At 41.5% G+C, this 22,767-nt stretch overlaps 2 protein-coding genes across 3 annotated transcripts in view; both read right to left on the minus strand.

The window, feature by feature from the left end:
- The window catches only part of itgb4 (integrin, beta 4), a 25,018-nt gene extending 16,755 nt beyond the window's left edge, over window positions 1-8,263 (minus strand). Inside the window, exons 1-13 of the mRNA XM_013913495.1 lie at window positions 7,862-8,263; window positions 5,972-6,054; window positions 5,486-5,568; window positions 4,857-4,958; window positions 4,536-4,740; window positions 4,365-4,461; window positions 4,096-4,267; window positions 2,440-2,703; window positions 2,244-2,333; window positions 2,035-2,157; window positions 1,026-1,193; window positions 864-940; window positions 536-744 (exon numbers count right to left, since the gene is read on the minus strand). Coding sequence (XP_013768949.1) covers window positions 536-744; window positions 864-940; window positions 1,026-1,193; window positions 2,035-2,157; window positions 2,244-2,333; window positions 2,440-2,703; window positions 4,096-4,267; window positions 4,365-4,461; window positions 4,536-4,740; window positions 4,857-4,958; window positions 5,486-5,568; window positions 5,972-6,047 — 1,666 coding nt within the window. The 5' untranslated portion in view covers window positions 6,048-6,054; window positions 7,862-8,263. The remainder of the gene's footprint in view (window positions 1-535; window positions 745-863; window positions 941-1,025; window positions 1,194-2,034; window positions 2,158-2,243; window positions 2,334-2,439; window positions 2,704-4,095; window positions 4,268-4,364; window positions 4,462-4,535; window positions 4,741-4,856; window positions 4,959-5,485; window positions 5,569-5,971; window positions 6,055-7,861) is intronic.
- Window positions 8,264-14,364: 6,101 nt separating this feature from the next.
- sap30bp (SAP30 binding protein) overlaps window positions 14,365-22,767 on the minus strand; it is a 19,357-nt gene continuing 10,954 nt past the window's right edge. Inside the window, exons 5-10 of one of the 2 annotated variants that reach the window (XM_005721888.1) lie at window positions 19,208-19,296; window positions 16,615-16,706; window positions 16,387-16,499; window positions 16,253-16,311; window positions 15,492-15,579; window positions 14,365-15,097 (exon numbers count right to left, since the gene is read on the minus strand). In XM_005721888.1, the coding sequence (XP_005721945.1) occupies window positions 14,919-15,097; window positions 15,492-15,579; window positions 16,253-16,311; window positions 16,387-16,499; window positions 16,615-16,706; window positions 19,208-19,296 (620 nt within the window). In that variant the 3' untranslated portion in view covers window positions 14,365-14,918. Of the gene's footprint in view, window positions 15,098-15,491; window positions 15,580-16,201; window positions 16,312-16,386; window positions 16,500-16,614; window positions 16,707-19,207; window positions 19,297-22,767 lie in introns of both variants that reach the window. The other variant, XM_013912918.1, reaches the window with a different exon arrangement.

Here is a 22,767-nt window from a genome sequence, read left to right on the forward strand (position 1 = left end):
GGACACTCGCAAGCATTTCCTGTCCAGCCCTCAGTGCACGCACACTGACCCTTAACGCAAGAGCCACGGTCTGATGAGAGAGGAAAGAATGAGATGTAACATTTTTGTACATTTAGAGAGTTTTGGAAGTAACACTGCTGGAAAATAAGATCGCTATTATCAATATTATCAAGGTGACAAAGCTAACAAACCCAGCAAACAAACACAATTACAATTTACTTGAGTCTTTATCTGCTAAATGTCCCTTTGACTTCTGACTGAAAAAATAAGCTAACATGAAAGTGTCAAAAATCTGCAGTTCCCCTAGTGGCCACTTGAGGCTGTCTAAAATGTTCAAGAAGTCTGTGTTTCAGCATTAATGAGTGAATTTCCAGTATTTTATTAGCCTGCTGCCTAGCACTAATTAGTAGCGCCAAGCCGATAATTTCTAGGGTAAAATACACAAAATGACAAAGTCAAGTGACATCACCGTGACTACATCCATTATTCTTAGTTTGCAGTGGCAAGAGTCACAAAACATCACAGTCTGGCGTACCATTGCAGAGGAAACCTGCATGCCTTTGGCACTGGGTCTTGTCATACTCGCAGTAGGGTCCTTCAAACTGATTCGGGTTGTAGCATATGCAGGTTCCACACTCCTGACATTCTCCGCGTCCGGAACAAGGTTCATCTGTTTCCTTTGCTTTGCACTGGTTGATGTCTGCAGCTGAACCACTCCCTGAACAATTACAGAAAGGACCCACCCTGGAGAGGAGACGTGACAGCAAACTATATTAAACCAAAAAGTCTGAAATCATTTTCATATGTGCCATCCTGGTAAGTTTTTAAAAATTATTTCTATAGAATGAATAATTAAGTCTCACCAGCCACCATGGCATCGACATTTCCCACACACCAGGTCTCCTTTTCCATTGCATCGAGGTGCATTACGAATGGGTGACTGGAGGAGAGTTAAAGATAGTCTTTTAAAGATGATCTGCCATAAAGAAATGTGACTTTAACTAGGCTTTTTGTGTGCTTCTAACCTTCTCACAGTCACAGGTTGGACACAAAATTGTGGCATCAACCATGACCCCGGTGCTAAAGGTGGTCGGTTTGACTCTCATTACTCCCTTGTTTTCATTCGGGTCCATTTTGCAGACGTGGTTTTCATCAATCATCCGTTGAGCTTTGAGCTGCATCACGAATTTGCCCTAGAAATCACACAAACACACACACACAAAATCATGTCACCAAATCCATTTAGGTAGTTCCTCCTGTTCCTGCTTCCTGTGGTTGGCTAAAAAAGTAAATCAATCCCCACAGACTGTCATGTGAAAATATCAGACTTTACAGTATTAAAATGCATTTTTTACAACCTGATTAAAAACTGTTTTGGCCTGGTTTCCTTTTATAACTCTGATTTGGATCTGGTTACATCAGTTTCATCATTCATTACTTATTAGGTTAACTGGTGACTGGCTGTGGCATGAACATGAGCATGTTTGGTTGTCTCTCTCTTGCTTTCCTGTTAAAGACTGGTGATGTATAGCTAAGTTGGATAAGCAGGAAAATAGATCTATGGATGTTTAACAGGGCAAAAATGTGTACAAAACAGTGGTTTTCTGCCAGGGCAAGCAAAACCTAATGATTTGTACAGTGTATCCTTTTCCACTGTAACACAAATTTTCTCTTTGTAACCACTTTGGCCAAAATGTCTGGGGCTCATTGTCTCTGCTTGCCTTTCTGTAAAAGTCACCACATGCCACTAGTGAAAAATAATTATTTACTATTTGGCAACAGAGTAAAATGGTTATTACGTTTGATAGAATAGCCTCACGTTGATTTTATGACTCTTTTGTTGTTTGCTTTATCATGCAGTTAACTGCAGTGAGTCTTAATTATGTAGATCAGTTTTTTTTACAGTAAAATAGGGAGTGCGGTGTTACATCATTTAAATTCTGAAAATCCCAGTTGTTGCCAACAAAAATAATAATCTATTACACAAATACATTTATTAGTAAAATAATTGTTTATATCTTTTTTGGCACATACAATTATTCCTGGCTGGAAATTAAATTCCCCGTATTTTGCAATCTGTCCACTTTCTTTCAAGAACTTCGCCTCGAAAGCCTTGGGCCTGTCCTCTGCACGGATGCTCATCTTAGCTCGGATATTCTGAAAAGACACACAGTATAAAAACCTATCAGCATGCAGAGATTGACTGAACAGAGTACAAAGTGCTAGCAACCGTGAGCTGTTACCGTAAAGGCAGTCTCCATGACTTCAAGGATATTGGATGAGTCTTCTTGCAGCAGACCAACCTCAGCAATGGGAAAATACTCTTTGAGTTTCTGCACACAATACAAAAAAATGTCATGGCATAAAAAAGGAGTTATCTATTTATCACAGACTTTCGGTATGACTTAAGTGAAATATGAAGCTCTAAAGCCCACCAACCTGGTAGTGCGTGTAGGAGTGGTCAGTGACAGCAAAGATTGGGATAATGTTGTTCTTTCCCAGGAGACGGACCAGCGTTGGTATTGATGGGTAATCCTGTTTTGTAGCCTCTGTGTAAGAACCCTGCTCGTTGAGATGGCATTGCTCATCATTGCGTGGCAAGACGCCTGCTAGCACATTAGCGCCATCAGCTTCATAGTGGAAGGCTGACTCCGTGGAAAAGACCAGGAGATGTGTGCTGCCTTGTCGCCAGCCAATTTTATCCTAGAATAACAAAATACAATGTAGCGCAAAAGATATGTGGTAAATAAATTACAAGGGCATTTAGGGAAAACGTGCATGTTCAACCTTTGCTGGTCAGAAGCCTTTCTTTCCAAATATTCCTCAAACAGTAACTCCTCATTTTCTGCCCACTTGGAAACAGAAGAAACTAAACTGTAATGGAAATAGCATCTATTTGACAGGAAAGAGCTATTGTGTTTATAAGCTACTTGGTAAAATTACCACCAGGGTTTTCAAAATATGGCCTGAAGGACCTAAATAACCTTTTGTACATGAAAAACGAGTGTTCGTTTCATTACGTCACACTTCAGTTCATATTATGATAGAGGAATGGAGCATTTTCTTTTTTTAACTGCTGGGAAAAATATGTTTACAAAAAATTATAAACTGGCACAAAAGTATAGTTATATGTGAGAATACTGAGAGTTAGTGTGAATGACACAGTATAGCATAAGTTGTCTGCCTGAATGAAGCTGCAGGCTTTACTTCGATTAACATGTATTCTAATTAGTCTTTGTTGAGCACGATTATCACCAGTGCTGTTCAGAATTTTGTAAAGGACGGACATTATGCTTCCACTTCGGTTGTCTAAGGATCTTGTCTCTGCTTTATTGTTCGTGATGTGGTTCTCTTAGTTTCATCAGGTGGTGATCTCCAGCACTGGAACAGTTGAGAGCTGAGCTGGAATGAGAATGAACACCTTCATGTCTGAGGCTATAGTTCTGAGCAGGAAGAGGGTGAAGTGCCCGCTCCAGGTTGCTGCCCCAAGCGGAGGAGTTTCAGTATCTCAGGGTCTTGCTCACAAACGAGGAGAGAGGGAAAAGAGAGGGATTGACAGACCAACTTGTATCACATCTGCAGTGATGTGATGTACAGGTCCGTCGTAGTGAAGAGAGCAGAGAGTCAAAGTGAAGCTGTCAGTCTATGAACCTACCCTCAGCTGTGATTACAAGCCCTGGGAAGTAACTAGAAGAATACAATTGTGGATACAAACAGTAGAAATTAGCTTTCTCTGACAGGTGGCTTTGCCTCTTCCTGAGGAAGAAAGGAGCTAGTTGGGCATCTGACAAAGATGCCTCCTGTTTGAGGTGTTCTGGGCATTTCCTACCAGGAGAGGCAGAACAGGAGTAGGTCCTGGGGTAGATCCAGCACACAGTGGAGAGATTACATCTCTCTGCTGTCCTGGGAATGGCTGTGTTTCGGTTGATGAGCTGGAGGAGGTGATTGTTCAACGGACTGGGCTTTTCTACTTAAGCTGCTGCCCCTGCGACCTGGCCCAGACAAGCGGCAGAAAACGGACCCGGTGACAGTCTTAGACCTGTGAATTTAACACAAATGTAGGCGTAGCAACACTGGTTTAGTATTTTTATTTACCCCGCACACTGCAGCCTGCAATATGGCATCGAAGCCTCCCTCTGGGGCATCCAGGTTGCCAGAAATTCTCTCCTTCTGAAGTTTCTCGGTGAATTCACTTACGTTGCTTGTCAATTTAATGACATTTTTGAAAGCAAACGGAGGGTCGCTGTTGGGCCATGGCTGTTTAAGTCTGACAAAGAGGATGGAAAAAAGACAAAGAGGAAATTATGTTTTGACTATGTTAATGCACGTACAGACTGTGCTCAACTTTCTTCATTTTTTCTTACTTGATGGGCCTCATGTCAGTCTGGGGCTCTATCACTTTGTCCACAAACTCTCCAAATCCAATAGTGTAGTCACTCGACAGCTTCCCCACCAGCAAAGCTACAGGAAATACATTCCCAGTCAGTATAACATCGACACTCATCAGGACACATCGCCTTTGCAAGGATGCTCACCCAACTGCTTCCCCATTTTTTTCAAGTTGTCCAAATCGTCCTCCATGGAATTTGAAAAGTCCATAAGAATATAAAGATCCAGAGGGCCTTTCTCTGGGGCAAACACCTGCACCGTCATGTTTTTCTCCTCCCCTGGCAGGAAGGTCATCATGGTACTCTGTGGTGACACCTGAGACTTCTCAAGATTGACGTTGATTGATTCTTTCTGCGCAGAAGGAGAGATAGAAGAAGAAGAACATGTGAAAGTTGAAATCTAGAAATTCTTTTGACTGAAAACAATTAATCTGAGGCCAAACTGGTGGAAGAGTGATCAGGACTTACCTTTAGTATCTCCTGGCTGCTTTTAACTGTAATGATGCTTGCAGCCTGGCAGCCATGGACAATTATGTTCTTATGCAGGTCACAGCGAGGGCCATTATAGGTCTGAGTGAGAAGGAAGATTGATTTGTGAAGACTGCTTTCCTGCAGAATCTTCATTTGACCACTTAGGTAAGATGATTGGAAAGGGAATACATTCAGTCTATAGACCAGGGACGTGACACTCATTATACAGAACATACACAACAGACTTAAGTGGGTCGGACCAGTGAAACTACATGATAAATGTATAAAATCACAGAAAAGGTTTTTGCAGTTCATTGCCCAAACTGTCCTGTAATTATAAAACATAAAGTTTTCATTAATTCACAGAAAATATCCTTTGTTCTGTGAATTTACTTCAAGAAAAAAAAACAAACCAGACACTTCTTTAGTGTATAGTTGAAAAACAGGAATTTTTCTGTCATTAAAATGTCATTGTTTATGTAGTTGTTGACTACAACCTAATAGATAAACTTCACTACTTCACATAAGGCAACAGTGTCACCTGAAATTCAAAATGCTAAGAATGAGAACATTGAGAATGAATCGTCTTTCTGCTCTTTCGTATTTCTGCAGTTTTTTACTCTCACCTCTTCAGAGCAGTAAGCGCAGCCGACCCCGGCTTGCAGACATTCTGAGCAGGAGCTGGCCCTGGAGGCAAAGCAGTAGTTCTCTGTTGGAGCAGAAAGAAAATGAAACGCTCTCAGAAGGAATCACAGAGAGGAAACGCAGTGAGAACCGAACCTGTGAACAGCAGCTCAACTGACACCAAGCACATCTTCGAATCTCTCATTTTGGTCCTGTATTCCATAAAAGTTGTCTAAACCAGCAGGTTTAATAGAGCTTTTATAAAATTAAGGTCAAATCCAACTTCTTCATTCATAAAAAAAAATAAATAATACGCCAGTTATAGCTTTCAGTAATCAATTTGTAATTTAGTCGACATAATGAAATGAGTGTACAAATCTGGTGAAAATCTGCAAATGAGCACAAGACAGTTTGCAGATAGCGCAGGTTCTGTCATAAATAAATAAATGTGTGTCTAGTTGAGGTAACATGGATCTGGTCTTTCTCACCTTCAGCATAGGAGCAGGTCAACAGGACCGCTACAAGCGCGATCCCTACCGAGAGATGTAACGTCCATCTCCCCATCTCCTTCCTGCAAGAGAAACAGAACAAATTTGAAAAAAATCAAATGTAGAAGAATTCTCAAATCCACTTTTAGGGAAAGAAAAGAAAAAAAGAAGGTTAGAGAATCTACTTTCCTCTGGTGTAATTTGAACCACCTGCACTCTCGGGGCCAGACAGAGAGACCAGGCCCAGACGCTCCCCTTACCTTCACTTCAGTTTGGGAAAACAGCAGCTTCCAAAGACAAACACTAGACCCTATTAAAATACATTCACTGATTTCTATTCTTTAAAACACTGGACACTTTTTAGGAGTGTTAGCAAAGAGAGAATATGTTAGTACAGCCAAATACAATAAATAAATCGTCATCTCTAATTCAAACTGTTAACTGACTTCTCTAGAAGAAACTTCAGCAGAAGAAAAAGCTGCTTCTGAGGTCGATCGTGGCCAATACTGGGGACCGTACATCTCCACTGTAACGGTGTAGGTGGAAATCTCAGATACAGATCAATAAAGAAAAAAAGGTTCCCAGCAAACGTTATCTTTGCAGCAGAGTGATGGATCGAATCCTGACATGAAAGGGCGGATGCAAGGTGGGACCTGGAAATATTCGCAGCAGCACGCTGTGCAGACTCTTCACAACAAAACCACTTTATAATTTCATTCTGGAATCTTGGATGGAAGCTGCAAAAAACACTCCACCGAACATGGCACTGAACAAAGGGCGCTGTGTGGCATGAAATGTCTCTGTAATTGCTGCAGTGGGCATATGCGATTTGAGTTCACACGCAGAAAAAAAAGGAAGAAAAGAAGGTGATTCGCGCCACGAAGATTTACAACCCTGAAAAGGAATTTCTCCTTCGGGCGAGAGAATGACCTGTGCGAGTTAAAAACACAGCCTGAAAAACACATGGGAAAGCCAACCTGGCAACTCGGTGTGAACTTGAGCTGGCTGCAGGTGTGTGCGTGAGCAATAAAGAGCTGGGCCTGAAACACAGAACAAACCAGCTCTTATCCCCAAACGTAATCATGAGTCGTCGAATATGAGCTAAAAAAAAGTGCAACTTTGCATTTTGCTCCCGCTCAGGCGAAATCAAAGGCACGCAGGCATTTATGACACTGACACTGACACAAATTACAGCTTTGAGGGGACAGAAAACAGAGCAGAGTCATTCGTGCTGTTTTTTGTTTTTTTCTTTGCTCAGAAGGAGTCTGCGGGGCATTAAGCTGGGCTTGTTTCTGCACAGACAACAACATGCCCGCCAGGTGAACATACCACCGCTGGGTGCGGGTCCAACCTCGTCTTGACATCATCAGTGAAAGGGCAGGAGGATCTTTTGTAACATGTTTGAAGGATGACACCTGAAACCCGCCCTGCTATCTGCAAATTCCTCCCTTAAAACCACAAACAGCACAACACAAGCAGCAACACAACAGGCAGCAAAAGAAGAAGGATTACTCTCCCCATAGCTGATCCACTTCACCTGTGCTACACTGCAGTCTGGGTTTTGATGTGAGCAATCATGCAGAACGAGAAGCCAAATTCACAAACACACACAAAGAAAAAAGAAAATAACAAGTAAACTTAAAGCAGCTTTGTTCAAACCTCAGTCATCGGTCTTGCATGCAATTCTAAAACCATGTGGCCTGATATAAAGTTATATAACGCACGTTTCACAGCCTGACACTTTGCTCAAAAGTCATGCAAACACCAACAGGTAGAGTAGCCAGCCGATTTCTCGAAGCTCTGCGATTATCGTTTAAAGAGGACGCTGAAAACAATGGAGCCATCAGGAAATTTACAACTGCACACAAAGAGATTACTGATCAAACAAACCTGTTACTGTGTTCTCGCCCAGTCCAGGTCCAAAGGTGCAGCAATAAATAAGAAAACTATTTCCCTGTTTTTTTTCTCTGCTTTGTTTGACCCAGGAGTTTGGTGAAGAGTTTTTGTATCCACCTGTTAGCAGAAAAAGGAAAAAAAAAACCAAAAACTTCAAATCCTTGTGACCAAGTTGACAGTTCCCCTTACAAACAGAAACGGACGCACTTCCAGCTTCTACTTTCTTCTGTTTCTTTGTTCCTGTACAGTCCGCTCTAGTCAAATATTGACTTATTTGCCCTCAAACTGCGCTCACTCAAGTAAGAGTGAGTGTGTGTGTGTCTCAGAGTGTATGTGGGAGAGATATGAGACTCAGTGAGAGCAGCTGACTGAATATACTGCGAGGGCTGTGACTTGATCCCTCCTTTTGCTCCTGCATGCTCACACACACACACACACACACACACACACACACACACACACACACACACACACACACACACTTTCCTATCCAGGTGAGTAGTTCTAACAGATAGAGTTAACTCCCTTCCGCCGCCTCAATCTTCCCCACCCTGTTAAGTTAAAAGGTCCACACCTCTGTGCGTCAGCCCCCCCTCCCACCCGTTGCATTCCACCCAAGCGGGAGTTCACCTGTGTGGGCTTGACACTCTGCAGTCAGTCCCCTCCTTCAGCAGCCTTCTCCCATGCTCTTGGGAGTGGCACACAGAGCAGCTCTGCCTGCAGGCTACGGGAAACAGTTCTGTGATTTGTGTTTACACAACCGTGTACTCATACTTGCAGGGCACATTTTCTTCTTGTACTTACATCTTCCAGTATTTCATATTAATGTACTGATTGCCACACTTCACAGTCCTCACTGTGTTTCCTTTTTTTGGTGTAGGTACATTTTAAACTGAAGGTAAAGAAAATTTCACAGTTTCAATGTTTAAATATATTCAAGTGTCATTCTCACAATTTGTTGGAACATCTTTCCAACCGAACAGCAAGAAGAAGTATATTAATGCCTGATGGGGCAGCTCGTAAGAGCTCCGTGTTCCAACTCTGCACGACATCGCATTTTGTTCAAACTCATGTATGGAGGTTCTAAAGTGAGAAACAAAACATTTTTTTTAAAAAGGGAACATTTTCAGTTTGATCTGTTTTCTTTTTTCTTTTCTCTTTTAGGGGGTCACGCTTTTGAATTTTATTAATTTTTTTCATGTTTGGATTTTGCAGCTCAGGACTCCTGCAGTGACATTTGCCCAGCACGACAATGGTCAGTAAAAGAAGCATATATTTATTAGGGGTGCAACAATACTCGTATCGATATTGAACCGTTCGATACAGTGCTTTCGGTTCGGTACGCATATGTATCGAACAAAACAAAAAAATGTATTTATTTTATCAACTTTTCTTCTGACGATGCTGTCTGTGTTGAGCGCTCAGTGGATCTGCGTTCGACTACTCCGCCTAGGCTGCACTGTCGAGTGCAGATCCACTGAGCGCAGCACAAGCTAGCAAGACAGAAGCTAAGCTCGTTGCAACATGGCAACTGCCTCAACGCTACCCGAAATTGAACCTCCCCCACCCTCATTCAGATCTGGCCTTTGGAACTATCTTGTTTTTCATGTGAAGCATGACCCTGATGGTAAGCGCGTCATGGACAAAAGTAAAACAGTGTGTTGGATGTGCCACGCAATGCTCAATTGATGGGAACTAGTGCGTTAGCGCAGTTAGCTTGTTAAGGTGTTGGCGCCGTCCAGCCCCACGCACGGGGCGATCCGCGGTAACTTGTTAACGGAGATTTGCCGCGTTATGATGTTAACGTCATTTTAACAAGATTAACGCTGACAGCACTAGTGGGAACACAATGAATATGACTGCACATTTACTCCGACATCATCCTAGTGCAAAGACAAGTGGAAGCAGACAAAAACAACAATGCTACAAACTTTACCCGAGTCATTTAGACAGCCGTTAGCACATGATTCTCCTTATGGGGACCTGATATGTTTAATATGCTGCTGAGAATATAGCCCAGAAGAAGCGTATAGTATAGCTTTTATTTTGGAAAGAGCCATTTCTCTGTAATAAACTCTCTTTTCCAAAGATGAGTGATTTCTCGATCAGATAGATTTATTTTTATTATTTTGTTGTTTCAGCAACATTAAATTTAAAAACTGTACTTTTGAGTTAAAATATATATTTATAATTTTAATAAATGACTAATTAAAAAGGCATGAACATTTTTTGTATCGAAAAAATATCGAATCGTGACACCAAAGTATCGAACCGAACCGTGAATTTTGTGTATCGTTGCACCCCTAATATTTATTATTGGTTGGGTTAGCAACATCAGGACCAGTTGGCCAAAGTCCCAAATTGAAATTGTGTTTCTTTTGACTTGATGGCTGTGAAGGCCATCCAAGCACACAACTCATTCTCATGTTGCAGAAACCAGTTTGAGATGAGTTCAAAATTCAATTTTATTTATACAGCGCCAAATCACAATAACAGCCACCTCAATGCTCTTTATATTGTAAGGTAGAGCCTACAATAATACACACAGAGAAAAACCCAGCAATCATATGACCCCCTATGAGCAAGCACTTTGGCGACAGTGGGAAGGAAAAACTCCCTTTTAACAGGAAGAAACATCTGGCAGAACCAGGCTCAGGGAGGGGCGGGGCCATCTGGCTGGTTCCTTTGGTTACTCTCACTTTCATATCAACTTCAAGATGTCTCCACTGACCTCCGGGATCAACAAGGCATTTTTTGACCTAACAGCTATGCCACGTTCAAAGTCACTCGGGTTCTATAGCGTAGGGGGCGGCCCAAAAGCAATTCGCCTGCCACCAGGCCTTGTGATGTTTATCCAGCCCTGCCTATGAGTGAGAATCATTTCCATTTTAACACTATATTGCTGCAGTGTTGAGTGATCTTCACAGGAAAGCACTTGTGCTGCTGTGTGCTCGCTTGTGTTCCGGTTGAGTTCTATGAGAACCCACATATTAGATGTCTGTTTTGGACTTTAAAACACTTCAACTATTATCTTTTACTTGCCTACATTCCTTCAAAACCCATGCCCCTCAGGCTTTTTTGTTTAGATGTCAGGATTCTCATTAATCATTGGACTGTTTTGTTGTTAAACGTTCTCAGTAAACCCCCGCTCTGCCCTTTTACTGTAACTAACCCTTTAATCTTTGCTTCAGTCTAAGTTTTTGCTCTTTAATAAATTTCTTGCATTGCATGAAGTTTGCAAAAGGAAGTAGCAGAAATTCCAGTAAGGGGCAGAGTCCGATTGAGCAATTTTATGTGTATTTATCTGGAAAGGCTTTTCCTCTGCTATCCAGCAGACCACACATGGGGTGTTAAAGGTTATTCACAATCACTTACTGTCTCCGCATCACATCTTATCCAACGCGTGGACCAGATCTGGGATTTAAGGACTCAAACTTAAATGTGAAAACATCTCTTTTCCCTTTCACAACATGAGCAGCCTGAATGGGGACATACACTCCTAGCAACCAGATCTGGTTTGAGACAATGGCTGACTCTCCAGGGGAACAAAACTTGTTAGAAACAACTCTTCTTATTCAACACTTTTTGTATTTTGGCTAATGCTGAAGGAGAGATGCCAATCTAAACAGCCCTTTCAGATGTTGAACGAGTTAAGGGGAAGGTGTGGCACACATGCTGTATCGTTTGTACAATCAAGCAAGGGATCATGTGAAAGAAGCTTTGTGCTAATTATACATGTACATACATGGTTATACATATACCAGTCAGTTACCATGATTCACCCTCAGTGGGAACTAAAGGTAAAATTGATAATAAACCGTTCAAGGACCACAAATACACTGCTGGTTCCTGCATATGCAGACATGCTGATTATGAGTTTAGACATTACTTACTGTTTACACGATGCTCCTGTCGTGAATTGGACTCATCTGCAGAATAGATGGAGCTGGTTTTCTCCCTACCGCAGGCAGCTGGAAAGAAAGGGGTAAAGTTTTGGATTCAGACAAGAAGCCCAACAAGAATGTCCCCATTTCCCAGCTCCCCTCTCCACGTTTCAGTCTGAGTCACTGGCCAATTTACATGACAAAAACTGCGCTTGTTGGATCACTGAGTTCATTCACCACTTATAATGGCGTCTCCCCCGTTCTTCTTCTTCCCACTAATAAATCTGCTACTACGCACACATTTCACACACAGCTTTGCAACCATGTATGCTACAAAACAATCATGCTACCAATTAATAACTTTGGTAAAACTGTGCGTTGAAGTGTAGCAACAAAAATTTCCTCATGTCAAATATCTCTATAAAAGCACAAATAACTACCCTTTACATTGTAATAGAAAGCTGTGTTAATGAGGTTGACATGTAGTGACGCAGACTATGTGAATAATTACCTCAATAAAAACACAGCTACTCTGTCATTTTAGGGGTAAAATGCTATATGCTAACAGAAAAATAACACTTGTTTTAATTAGGTTTAGCTAGTATTAGAGAGTATTAGGACCACACTAAGAAAATAAACTAATGTTCACATTTTGACTTTTTTTTTCTCAAAATAATATTAATACTTTTTTACTTTATTGCCAAAATGGTAGATATTTTTTTCTTAATGTAGCCGTGTACTCCTTTGTAGCTAGCTGTTAATTAGGGTTAGGGGGGGAAATGGAGTTTTATTAAATAGTGGCTCAGGGTATTTTTTAATTTTTTTATCAGGTTTAGCTACATTAACACAAGTTTTAAAATGTATTAACATAAGGGTTTTTGTGTACACATTTTTGAGTCATATCGTGATGACAGTGGATAAATGGGGTAAAGTTGTAACCTGCTCAGCACAAGCTGTACATTGGGTGTGTCTGGCGGGCTCACCTCCAAAGTGTAGGCCCTCTCTTGTTGCTTTTGAATTATAACCCAAGGGGAAAAGGTTTAAAAAGAAAAAACAAAATAGAAATGAATAATCAACCTTACTAAGGTTTTAATTGTGTATGAAGGTTTATAAAAACACCTAAACAAAAAAACACATATACTGCTACTGTATATACATGCCCATTTTCATATGTATATTTTAACTTCTAGATGGCTGAATTAATGTGACAGTTTTCAGGAAAAAGGGGCCTTTAACTTTTCACTGTCCAAATTCTACCAGTGTTATCAGGGTTTTAGCAGTTGGATGACTGTTTGAATCTTAAATGTATCAAGAGTATGGTGGTGTAAACTGTAAAAGCTGAAGTAAAGCCCATGAAGCAAATAGCATAACGCTGAGTCAATGGAGAGATCTAAGACTGCAACTTCCAGCTATTAAATGCTCAGGGAGGACTTGCCAGGTGCTCCCAGGAACCTGAAAGGCATGACTATGGGACAAACAGAGCACTACAGGGCAGGCCCCGCCAAAGCACAGGGCTCAAGTTATAAGCTTTCAAGTCAGATAACATCAGCCAAACGTGATAAAACAACTATCCAATCAGCTCCAGTCTGACTCTAATTGTATTTCCTCTATCCTAAATCACTGAAGCTTGGAGAAATCACAGTTGTGCCACCAGCAGTCTTCAGCCATTCATTTGCATTCCAGGCTCTGCAAAAACATGTTGAGATGCAATAAGAACACGAACATGCAACTCTACCAAATGCATGACTTCTATAGAGGCTTGTGGCCAAATGTGGGTATGATTCAACTGAATGTCATAAATGAGTCAGTGCTAAACCATAATCTGCACTTTAAACCTCCCTCAGGAGTCGCACCGACAGCTCAGATTCAGAATGCAGAGTCTTCTCCAGCCTCTAATACCAAAGGTTTAATGAGTGAGAGCCAATTTAGGAAGTCAGCTTGTGATTGAGGACAAAGTATAAAGTTAATCGCAAAGCTGTGCACGGTATATTTACATCAGTCTAATTGCAGGCCATCGTGGACGATTACACGACAACATCATGACTGGGAACGCAGGGTGAGGTTCTGATAAACAACTGGAAAACAAGGAAGACATTTACTTTTGCATATTTCAGATATTTAGTTAGGCAAGTTAAAGGACTGCACCCACCTTCCAAGTATGAAAGGTTATGAAAAACTATGTGCAGCTTTTAAAAATAACTCAATGGGACGTGCTGCTGCTTTAAAATTCAAGGCAGCTCAGAGCCTGCTGATTCTTGCCAACTTTAACCCACTACAGTACCTCATAATCACATAAATGTCTTGACACTCCCCTTTCCAGAGAAGTCAGATGAGGAGTGTGAGGTTAGAGTGAGCATAACCTCACCTGGAACGCAGATGCTTCGCCCTGAAAGATAGAAACTGTTTGAATGTGTTGGCGGCATCTGCACGAAAGCCAGAGAGAGTCTTCAGTCCAGATTCAAGCCAATGCGTGCAGTCAATAAGAGCTTGTTCCTGGATAACCACGGAGCGTCCTTTCAAAGCACAAAGACGTAACGCTCTCCTAGAAGCAGCCATATGTGAAATGACAGAGGACTGAGTGATCACAGTTTGTGCAAATGACGAGAAACCAAGTGAAAAGGCAACATCTCATCCATTTATTCACCTTCTTATCAATACATACGTACAAGAGTAAAAAAAACCAAAAACAAACATCTCAGCTCAGAGTCATTCACTGTGCCACAGAAGAACGATTACAATCCAGTGCTACAGCAGGCATGAAAATACTGTACCACAACTATGAATAGAAAAATAAACTTCAGACATTTCAACTACATCTGTTCTGTGAGGGACCCTTTTACAGTTTCAACAATTTCCTGTCTTAAATAAACAAATGTTGCCATCAAATAAAGAAAAAGAAAAAAGCACAATGACATAGTCGCTTGTTTAGAAAGATCTGCATGCATCAGATTTACAGAGGAGTATTGTCCCCGTGCTCAGTTTGGCTTTGTGATGCCATAATGCAGATACAATCCCAGAGATAGAAGGCAGTTTTTAGTCTTTGTGAGTCCACGAGGAGCAGAAAGAATTTGTGGGCTGGTTCTGAAAATGTGTCCATCACTTTTCACACATATAACGGCTGCAGCACAATACAGGCCGTCGGTCACGCTGCAGCCCGTTCATCATCCTCACTGCTTTGCTTTCTTTAAGATGGTACCCACTGCGGAGATGACGGTGGTCTTGGTACCGCTTGCTGTTGTTGTCACAGAGACGACGGCGGGCAGCGTGGCTGTGGTTGTGATGAGGGTGGGCTGGGCCAGGGTCACAGGGAGTGCAGAGTCCCACTTACTTTTCCTCTTCTGGGCATCTGTGACATAGTAAACACAGGGGAGGAGTCAGTAAGAGCAGGTCTGTGTTTTCTGGATTAACCGATTGGCAGGATGCATCGTTCATCTCATTTTTGTGACCGCCTGCTAGCAACAAAGCGTTTAAAAATTATATTAATTTTAAAATTGTTTATTTGCTACTGTGTCTGTTATCTGTAACAATGGCTTACCAAACAAAAAAAGCCTGAAAAAGCACAAAGAAAAAGAAGAGCCGGCTTCTTGGAAGCAAAATAGAAACAAATAAGAAATGGCTTAAGATTTTTGGACTGTACCTCACTAACCCAATAGCCTCATTTGTTCGTGTACACCTGAGGTCCAATCTGATCACACTACTACTGGAGCAAGCTGAAGCTAGCAGATGTTGCAGTGCTTTACCTGTGGATGTAGTTGTGGTGTTGCTGGTGGTGGAGGCTGCTGTGCTGGAGGGGTTGGTGCCCTTCTTAGTCCCCGTGACAAACTCAATCTGGAAAAAAACAACAACACACACACACATATATTAAAACACTGGTTTAAATTGTTTGATTTATTATTGTTTAAAAAAACAACTTGACCGCAGTCACTGAAAAGCTCAACTTAAGAATCTACAGCAGAGGTTACAATAATATGTAAGCGAAGCATTTTGCACAACTACAAATACTGTGAACAGCTCTGATGTCTCTTAGCTTGAATACTGTAGCTACATAACAGTGGGTTCATTTCACATCAGGCAGAATAGCTGCTGTGCTCTACATGTTCATTCAAGTCCAGCTCAGTGCAACAGCAGGAATGATGCTGCTGATGGCAGCAGGTATCACTATGTTTTTAAACAACATTGTCCTTGGAAACTCCCATCACCCCCAACATTTAGCTGTCTGAAATGATGCCCAGCATAAAGTCAAAAGAATCCATAGCAAAGAAAGACATACTGGGGGGGGTGGGGGGAGCAGTTGGTTTTTATGTAGCAACCCAGAATGGGTGAAGCCGACAAGTACATCTGCCCTGGGCTGGGCCCGAGCTGCTGTTACGAGAGCTCAACTTGGCAACATTGATTTCTGTGTGTCAGACGGAGGTAAAGTAGAAATGAAGTACAGCTGGTGGAGACTTGCCCCTGATGCAGACTGACAGAGTAATCCACTCTTCTTTGTCGTTAGGCTCACCTTGGTCCGTTCCTTCTTGGCTTTCTCCAGTTTGTCCATCTCCACCTTCTGAGCTTTGGCTGGAGGATTAAAAGCAATTATGAGCGCTGATATGAAATCACAAAGAACAAGTAAGCGAAAATAAAAAGACTTACCGAGAGCTTCATAGTAAGAGTCTTCCGACCAGGCATGAGGATCGAACATATCTTTTGGGTAGTTGGTTCCCAGTTCATCTATGGCGCAGAACTGAATGAGCTTCTCGTAAATACTGAAAACAAAGAGGAGCTTCATAAGAGTCAAACAGTACATCTGCTGTCACGTGTAGCTGACAGCCCATGTGTGCGTTTGACGGTGTGGGTGCATTCTCCAGCTGAGCTGCATACCTTGGGTTTCTAAATTCCTTCTTTTGCTGGATATGGGCGTTTGTGTCAAAATCTCCATGGAGCTTCCTCTCATACAGCTTATGAATCTTCTCCTGTTGCAAAACAAACAAACTGGTGAAGGAAGAGAACACACGCACACACACCGCTGTTACAATTCACTTCACTTGTGTCACAATGCAGTGTCACTTAGGAAATAAACAACATGTTTATACCAGGAATGGAGTTACTGTAGATGAGTTTCCTGAATTTGCGGAGAAATATTTCACATCCACGTTCAACTAAACCACATAGAGCTGGCACATGTACCCAGATCCACAGTGATGCATGAGGTCTTAATATAGAAAAAGAAGAAATAAGAGGATAGTGCTCTTGTTCATCCATAGAGGTATCTCTATCATCACTACATGTCTAGGTCCACTGTTACTGTGTTAACAGCAACAAAACTAATTCCTGTGCTTCTAATATTAGTGTTTTCTAAAAAGCCATCCCTATTGGCTGGATAATTTGATGTAAACAACTACAAAAAATTACTTTTGAAGACACACTTTCTGACCTTCCTCAAGTAAACTCTTTAAATGTGCACAATAAATCCCCGACTTAATTAAAATATCTTGTGTGGATTCTTGAGATTAACAAGCACACTAATATTAAACATATCTGGACTAAAATGAATTATATTTACTTTCAAGGTTCAATAAGCATCCCTCTGCCACATGTAAAACCACAAATAGGATGTCAATAAACAATGAAATAAACAAGGCAATGGCTGAAGGTAAGCAGCGAGCATGTCGCGAATAGATCAGCACCAAAATATGCAGTTTGTTCCAAGATGAGTCCATCCCTATAGACTCCCACAGAAAATGCAAAAACAAACATGCTCACAGCATTGTCACTATGGACACTCTGCACCCTTAAAGTAACTGTATGCCCCACTTCAATTGTAATTACAAGTTATGCATTTGTTAGAGAGCAACACTTAGGTGTTGTACCACTTTGGTTGGACAAATGACATTAGAGGCTTCATTTATACTTCTGCACTGATGCATGTAGATCCTATGAGATAACCTATACAAGTATAGCTGACGACTGTCAGCATTTAAGCACTCACTGGCAGTGATGTTATTTCTCTTTTTATTAAAGAAGTAGCCAAAAATGCACAAGAGGAAACTGTGAGTGACACTTGCTGCAGACTGTCTACATCATGTTGTCACATTTTAACTTTTAAACTACAAAAGAAAACACATCTTGACAAGTCTTCCAATTTGACACACTCTCTATAACAGGTACAATAGTCAAATATCTACTTTACACTGATGTAAAGCCCCAACAAACCTACTGGTGACTGATAAAACTATTGGAGCTGTTGCAAGTGGTTTTTTTTGTTGTTGTTTTTTTTTTTTTTATTAGGCTAACACATGATAGTGATTCTGCTGCTCTGATTTGGACCAGTCTGGACACTTCCTGCCTCTCCCTCAGAAGGTTTCACTTGAATTTCCAGCAGCAAAATTTTGTCAAATGCAGACTTATAAAAAATAAAAACAGATATTGTGGTCAGCTTTTCCTAAAACACAAATCTTCTCCAGAGATATCCGAGTTTCAGACTGAGCTCAGTGAGTTGGCAGCCAGTGGATCGCTCTAATCTGCTCTAATCTCAAGGTCGCGGTATGATTGCAAAAGGCATTTGGAAACAGTTCACAAAGTGGCTACATTCCAGCGCTGGTGAATTGACAGGAAAAACAGAATATTTGCGAAATCCAATTAAGCCATACTGTGAGAGTACATGTGCTGCAGCTCCTCTGAGCCCAGAGGGCAGGGATATCCAGGCTGTTGTGGTGAAGGTGAATCATTAGTTGTTCGTCTGATAGGTGGGGGAGTGTCAGCCCAGAGGGGATACTGCTGAGCTGTTCACTTACTAAGTCAGCTGTATGTCCTGACCTGCCTTTGCTCCTCAGAAGACAAACCTAACTGACTGAAGCTGGAAGCGCCGAAAAAGCAAAGCAACGAAAAGAAATCAGCGGCGGTGATGCTGAGCAGACTGAGGATGACACTGTGTGCCGGTTTAATTACAGGGGTGCGCCTCAGGATTTATGTCGCCACCAGAATGTATTTCTAACCCGAGAGGGAACAAGTGAAAGCTAAATGAGTCGCTTGGCGTCAACAGGAGGTTATTTTCAGTGCATAAATATCCCATATGTTTCGTGTGTGGATGAGGCAGCTTCGAACCTTTAGCGTTTCAAGTCTTGGTTTCTAAATCTGATCTTATGCCAAGGCTGTGAGCGCAGACTGTTTTCTCCCCCCATGGAACCAATTTCTTCTTTTTTAAGCTAATGACAAGTTCTTTTAGGAGGATGAATTTACTACCTGGAAAGTAGTTATCCAGCACATAAACAAGTCCACAAAACCCCAGATTATTCAATCAAGCCCTTATAAAACCCCAAACCCCAGCTTTAACCACCCCCCCATCTGATTAGCAGGCATAACTGTGGCCTAAGTGGTGTTACTCAAGCTGCTTGCATGATACAACAGCATTAAAGCGTGTGCTGCAAGTGAAATGTATGTGGTTAGGAGAACGTTTAACAGTGGTGTTGGGTACCTGTAGATGGCTGGAGCAGCGTCCGGGGGGTTCGGAGGGGATCTTGATCTCGTCAGGTGACATGTTTCTCACCTTTTCTGAAAACAGAGCTGGAAGGAAAGAAAAATAAACATAAGCCTAATGTGCTTTCACCTCTGTGGCTTTTCCCTGCGTGTCTTTACATGCAGGATTAGCTACGTTAGACGGCTAAAATGTAGAAGTACATCCACCAAATGAGAAATTGGAGAGGTGGTGGTGGAATACGGACATGAATTGGAGAAGAAACTCGATTAATGTGCGTCAAAGTATTACTGGAGAATTCCTGAGCACCCTTGTGTTCATCTTACTCCTAAGTGTGTGCCAGTAAGTTTTACAGGGCAGTGTGGTATGAAGAGAGCATGTCCCAGGCAGGGAGTGGCTGCTGTTGGGGCTTGTATAGAGAAGGCAGACTCCTTTCGTCTCCTTTGTTTTGCTCGACTTGTCTCCCTCTGCTCTCTCTGACTGCAGGCCAGGCATTCTTCTGTGTCACTAACTCTTAATCACACAGACACAGTCATTTAGAGCTGTCAGTACTTCGGTGAGTAGATGCTGCAAGTGTGCATGTATGTGCAGATGGAGGAACTCGTGTCTGCTGAAGTTCTATGAAGAACACTGACAAGTAAGAACCTGACTGGACATGAAAAGACCAAAGAACGTGCTTACTGTGTCTTGTTTCACACTTTAGCTTACAGAGCAGAGCAAAATCCCATCATCACATACACACAACCCAATTACTTTTATTCTTATATTTAATGTTTTTATTTAATTCAAAAGAAAACATCCCACCCAGCTTTCAATCAGGGAACATAACGGAAAAAATCCCGTTAGACCTAAAGTCATTTATCAGAGTATATATTCAAATTCCTGACACAAGACCAAAAACCAAACCTGAGCTCCCCTTCAGGTGTTACAGGATTAAAAATAGACAATTCTCTTAGCAAGCCATCATTTAAAATGGACTGAGGCAAAGTGGAAAACCTGTGTTTGGAAATAATGGAGACTGCATCATCTTGGCTCTATGTGAGCAGAAACATTACTGCAACACAGTTAAGCAACATGTGCCAGAGCTGAACTCTGCTCGTGTGCAGACACGATGCTAATCATTTTCTATCTTCATCAGCCTGCTGATCATGATCATATAGGTCCACAGAGGCGCACATGTCTATACTGTTTTGGTGCACCGATTGCCCGCATGTCAGAAGACTAAGAGGCGGAGCACCTCTCTTTCCCTTTTGTTGGATAACTGATATGGTTATAGTTAACCTCCCCCGTTGGAGTAAAGGAGGGGCAGGGCGTTCCCTCTGTTGGCTAGACACAAAAGTAAAGCTGAGCATGCATGTGCATAGGTTCATACGCATGCCTAAGATGTGAACTAGTTTAGAGATATACAGAGATATTCAGTTACGTGAACATGAACTGGTCTTGTGTAAATAGTCTGTGGCACTAAACCTCAGTTATTAGAGACAGAAAACTTCTGTAGCACCAAACAATAAAAACCTGACAAGGCAAGTCCGATGACTCAGAGGCATTAGGTGGTAGCTTGGTATTTTACAAAACTCTCTCTACACAAAGACTTGCAAACACTGTCTAACAGTGCTGCTGCAACAAGGTTTAACAGTGTGGAAGCCTGCTAATCCACTTAAAACAACCTGAGATTTACTTGATAATTTTGTGCCCTTGTACAAACTCTAAACACTAAAGTGCGTCGAATGGTAGTAGCAGTGTAAGTGTGAATAAATCACAGCCTGTGTAAAAATACAAAAATAAATAAATCCCTGCTAATTATTCAGCTCAGCATGGGAAGGAATATTCTCAAACAACAGGAAGAATCTGAGAGTAATAAACAGACAGAGAAAAGATTATATTCTGTTTCTAAATCACCATCTGTCTTCCTAAAAACAGACAGAAAGTCAAAGTCTGTGCCCTGGGGTTTTTTTCTGGGAAAGGCAGACAATGTCCGTCCCTTCAGTAAACAGACAAAGAGCCATCTTCAGCTTGCTGACAGAAGGCTTTTAGCCAGATGCTCTGTGACATTTACTGACAGACAAGACGGAGGAGCCGAGCTCCACTGCAGGAATGCCAAGGGTCCGGGCTCAGGCTATGAGTCACACTGACACTACAGTACACTCGTGGCAATAGCAACTGCTTTGAAAGCTTTAAAACCGCGCTAGTGCATCTCCTTTTCCTCTGGGACTTGTTTTTATGCCTGAGCCAGGCTAGAAGTTTGGAAGAGGTGACGGTAGCAGGAAATTATTTGTGAGCAGAGGACATTCCTCTCGTGGAGAGTGATGGCAGATATTACACAGTGAGATGTGCTGACACCTTTTAAAATGATTTTCATCCATTTTATAAACAAATGTTACACAACTCTTCTCACACTCGTTTTCTGCGAGACATTCTTTCAAAATAAAACATTTAATCCATGAGAAATCACATAATTTTAATTGTAATTATGAGTTGTCTACCCTCGTGGCAATGCATTACCACATGTCGAATGGGTGTCGCACTGCCTAATCTGTGCCATCATCCGCATCCAGCTGGGGGCTGCATTAACCAACAGCAGAGAGAGACGGTCAGTGCCAGAGGTTTACAGTCTAAGAGGTTGGTGTATAAAACGCCACTCCCTGTATCACTCATATCCTGCCTGATTTGAGGTTTCCTTACACACCTGTACAGATCAGTCATTACTCACTAACCACTGCCAGGTCCTTGTTAGTCCTTCATTTATTAGTCAGTGGACAAAGAGGCTTGAATAAGTCAACTAGGTCTAGGTAGTGATTCATACACCTACTGTACCAACACCCAGCTGGCATGGCAAAAAAATCAGATTCTTTCACATATTTTTGAAAGAAATTCAACAAATGTACTATTATCCTTTTAAGCAAATAATTACAGCCATGTCTGAGGCACTCAGCTTTGAGTGCTATTAGGTTCTACAAAGGATAAGTCAGAATATATACTGTACTTTTCCAAAAGGCGTAATTTTCTACAACAATTGTTTGTTTTTTTTAATATACTTTTTACACTTGACTAAAAAAGGCAAACTGTGGATTTCCCGGGGATTACATTCAACTAAAGAATCACAGGTTTTCTGCAAAGATATCAAGCTCTAACGTAAATCGAATGCAATTTAGTACCTCCTGGATGATCGTAGCAGCCATCTATATATCATCACATCTTTTTAAATTCATTTCAGGTGGGCTTCATTAAGGATAAAACTAAACTATTAAAGATTACAACTTTAACCAGGCAATAACCATCTCAGCTCTATGTGGCTAACCAGCAAAGCAACAAGGCTGTTGTTGGAAAACCATCTTTATAATCACTCAGTCACTGGATATTGGACAGTTTTAACATAAACCGTATATGAAATACAGTTTATGTTAAAACTGTATTTCTCTACAAAGTTTGCCTAATGTACTGGAGTATAATTATAGCCATCCACATTTCACTGCAATGAATGCCTCCTGGTCTTGTCTGCATCTTTACGTTCATTTACAGTCAGTTACATAGTTACGAGTTCAAAGGTGGCCGCTGATGTC

The sequence above is a fragment of the Pundamilia nyererei genome, unplaced genomic scaffold (genome assembly GCF_000239375.1).
Source record: "Pundamilia nyererei isolate P.nyererei 1_Seehausen unplaced genomic scaffold, PunNye1.0 scaffold00005, whole genome shotgun sequence".
NCBI lineage: Eukaryota > Metazoa > Chordata > Actinopteri > Cichliformes > Cichlidae > Pundamilia > Pundamilia nyererei.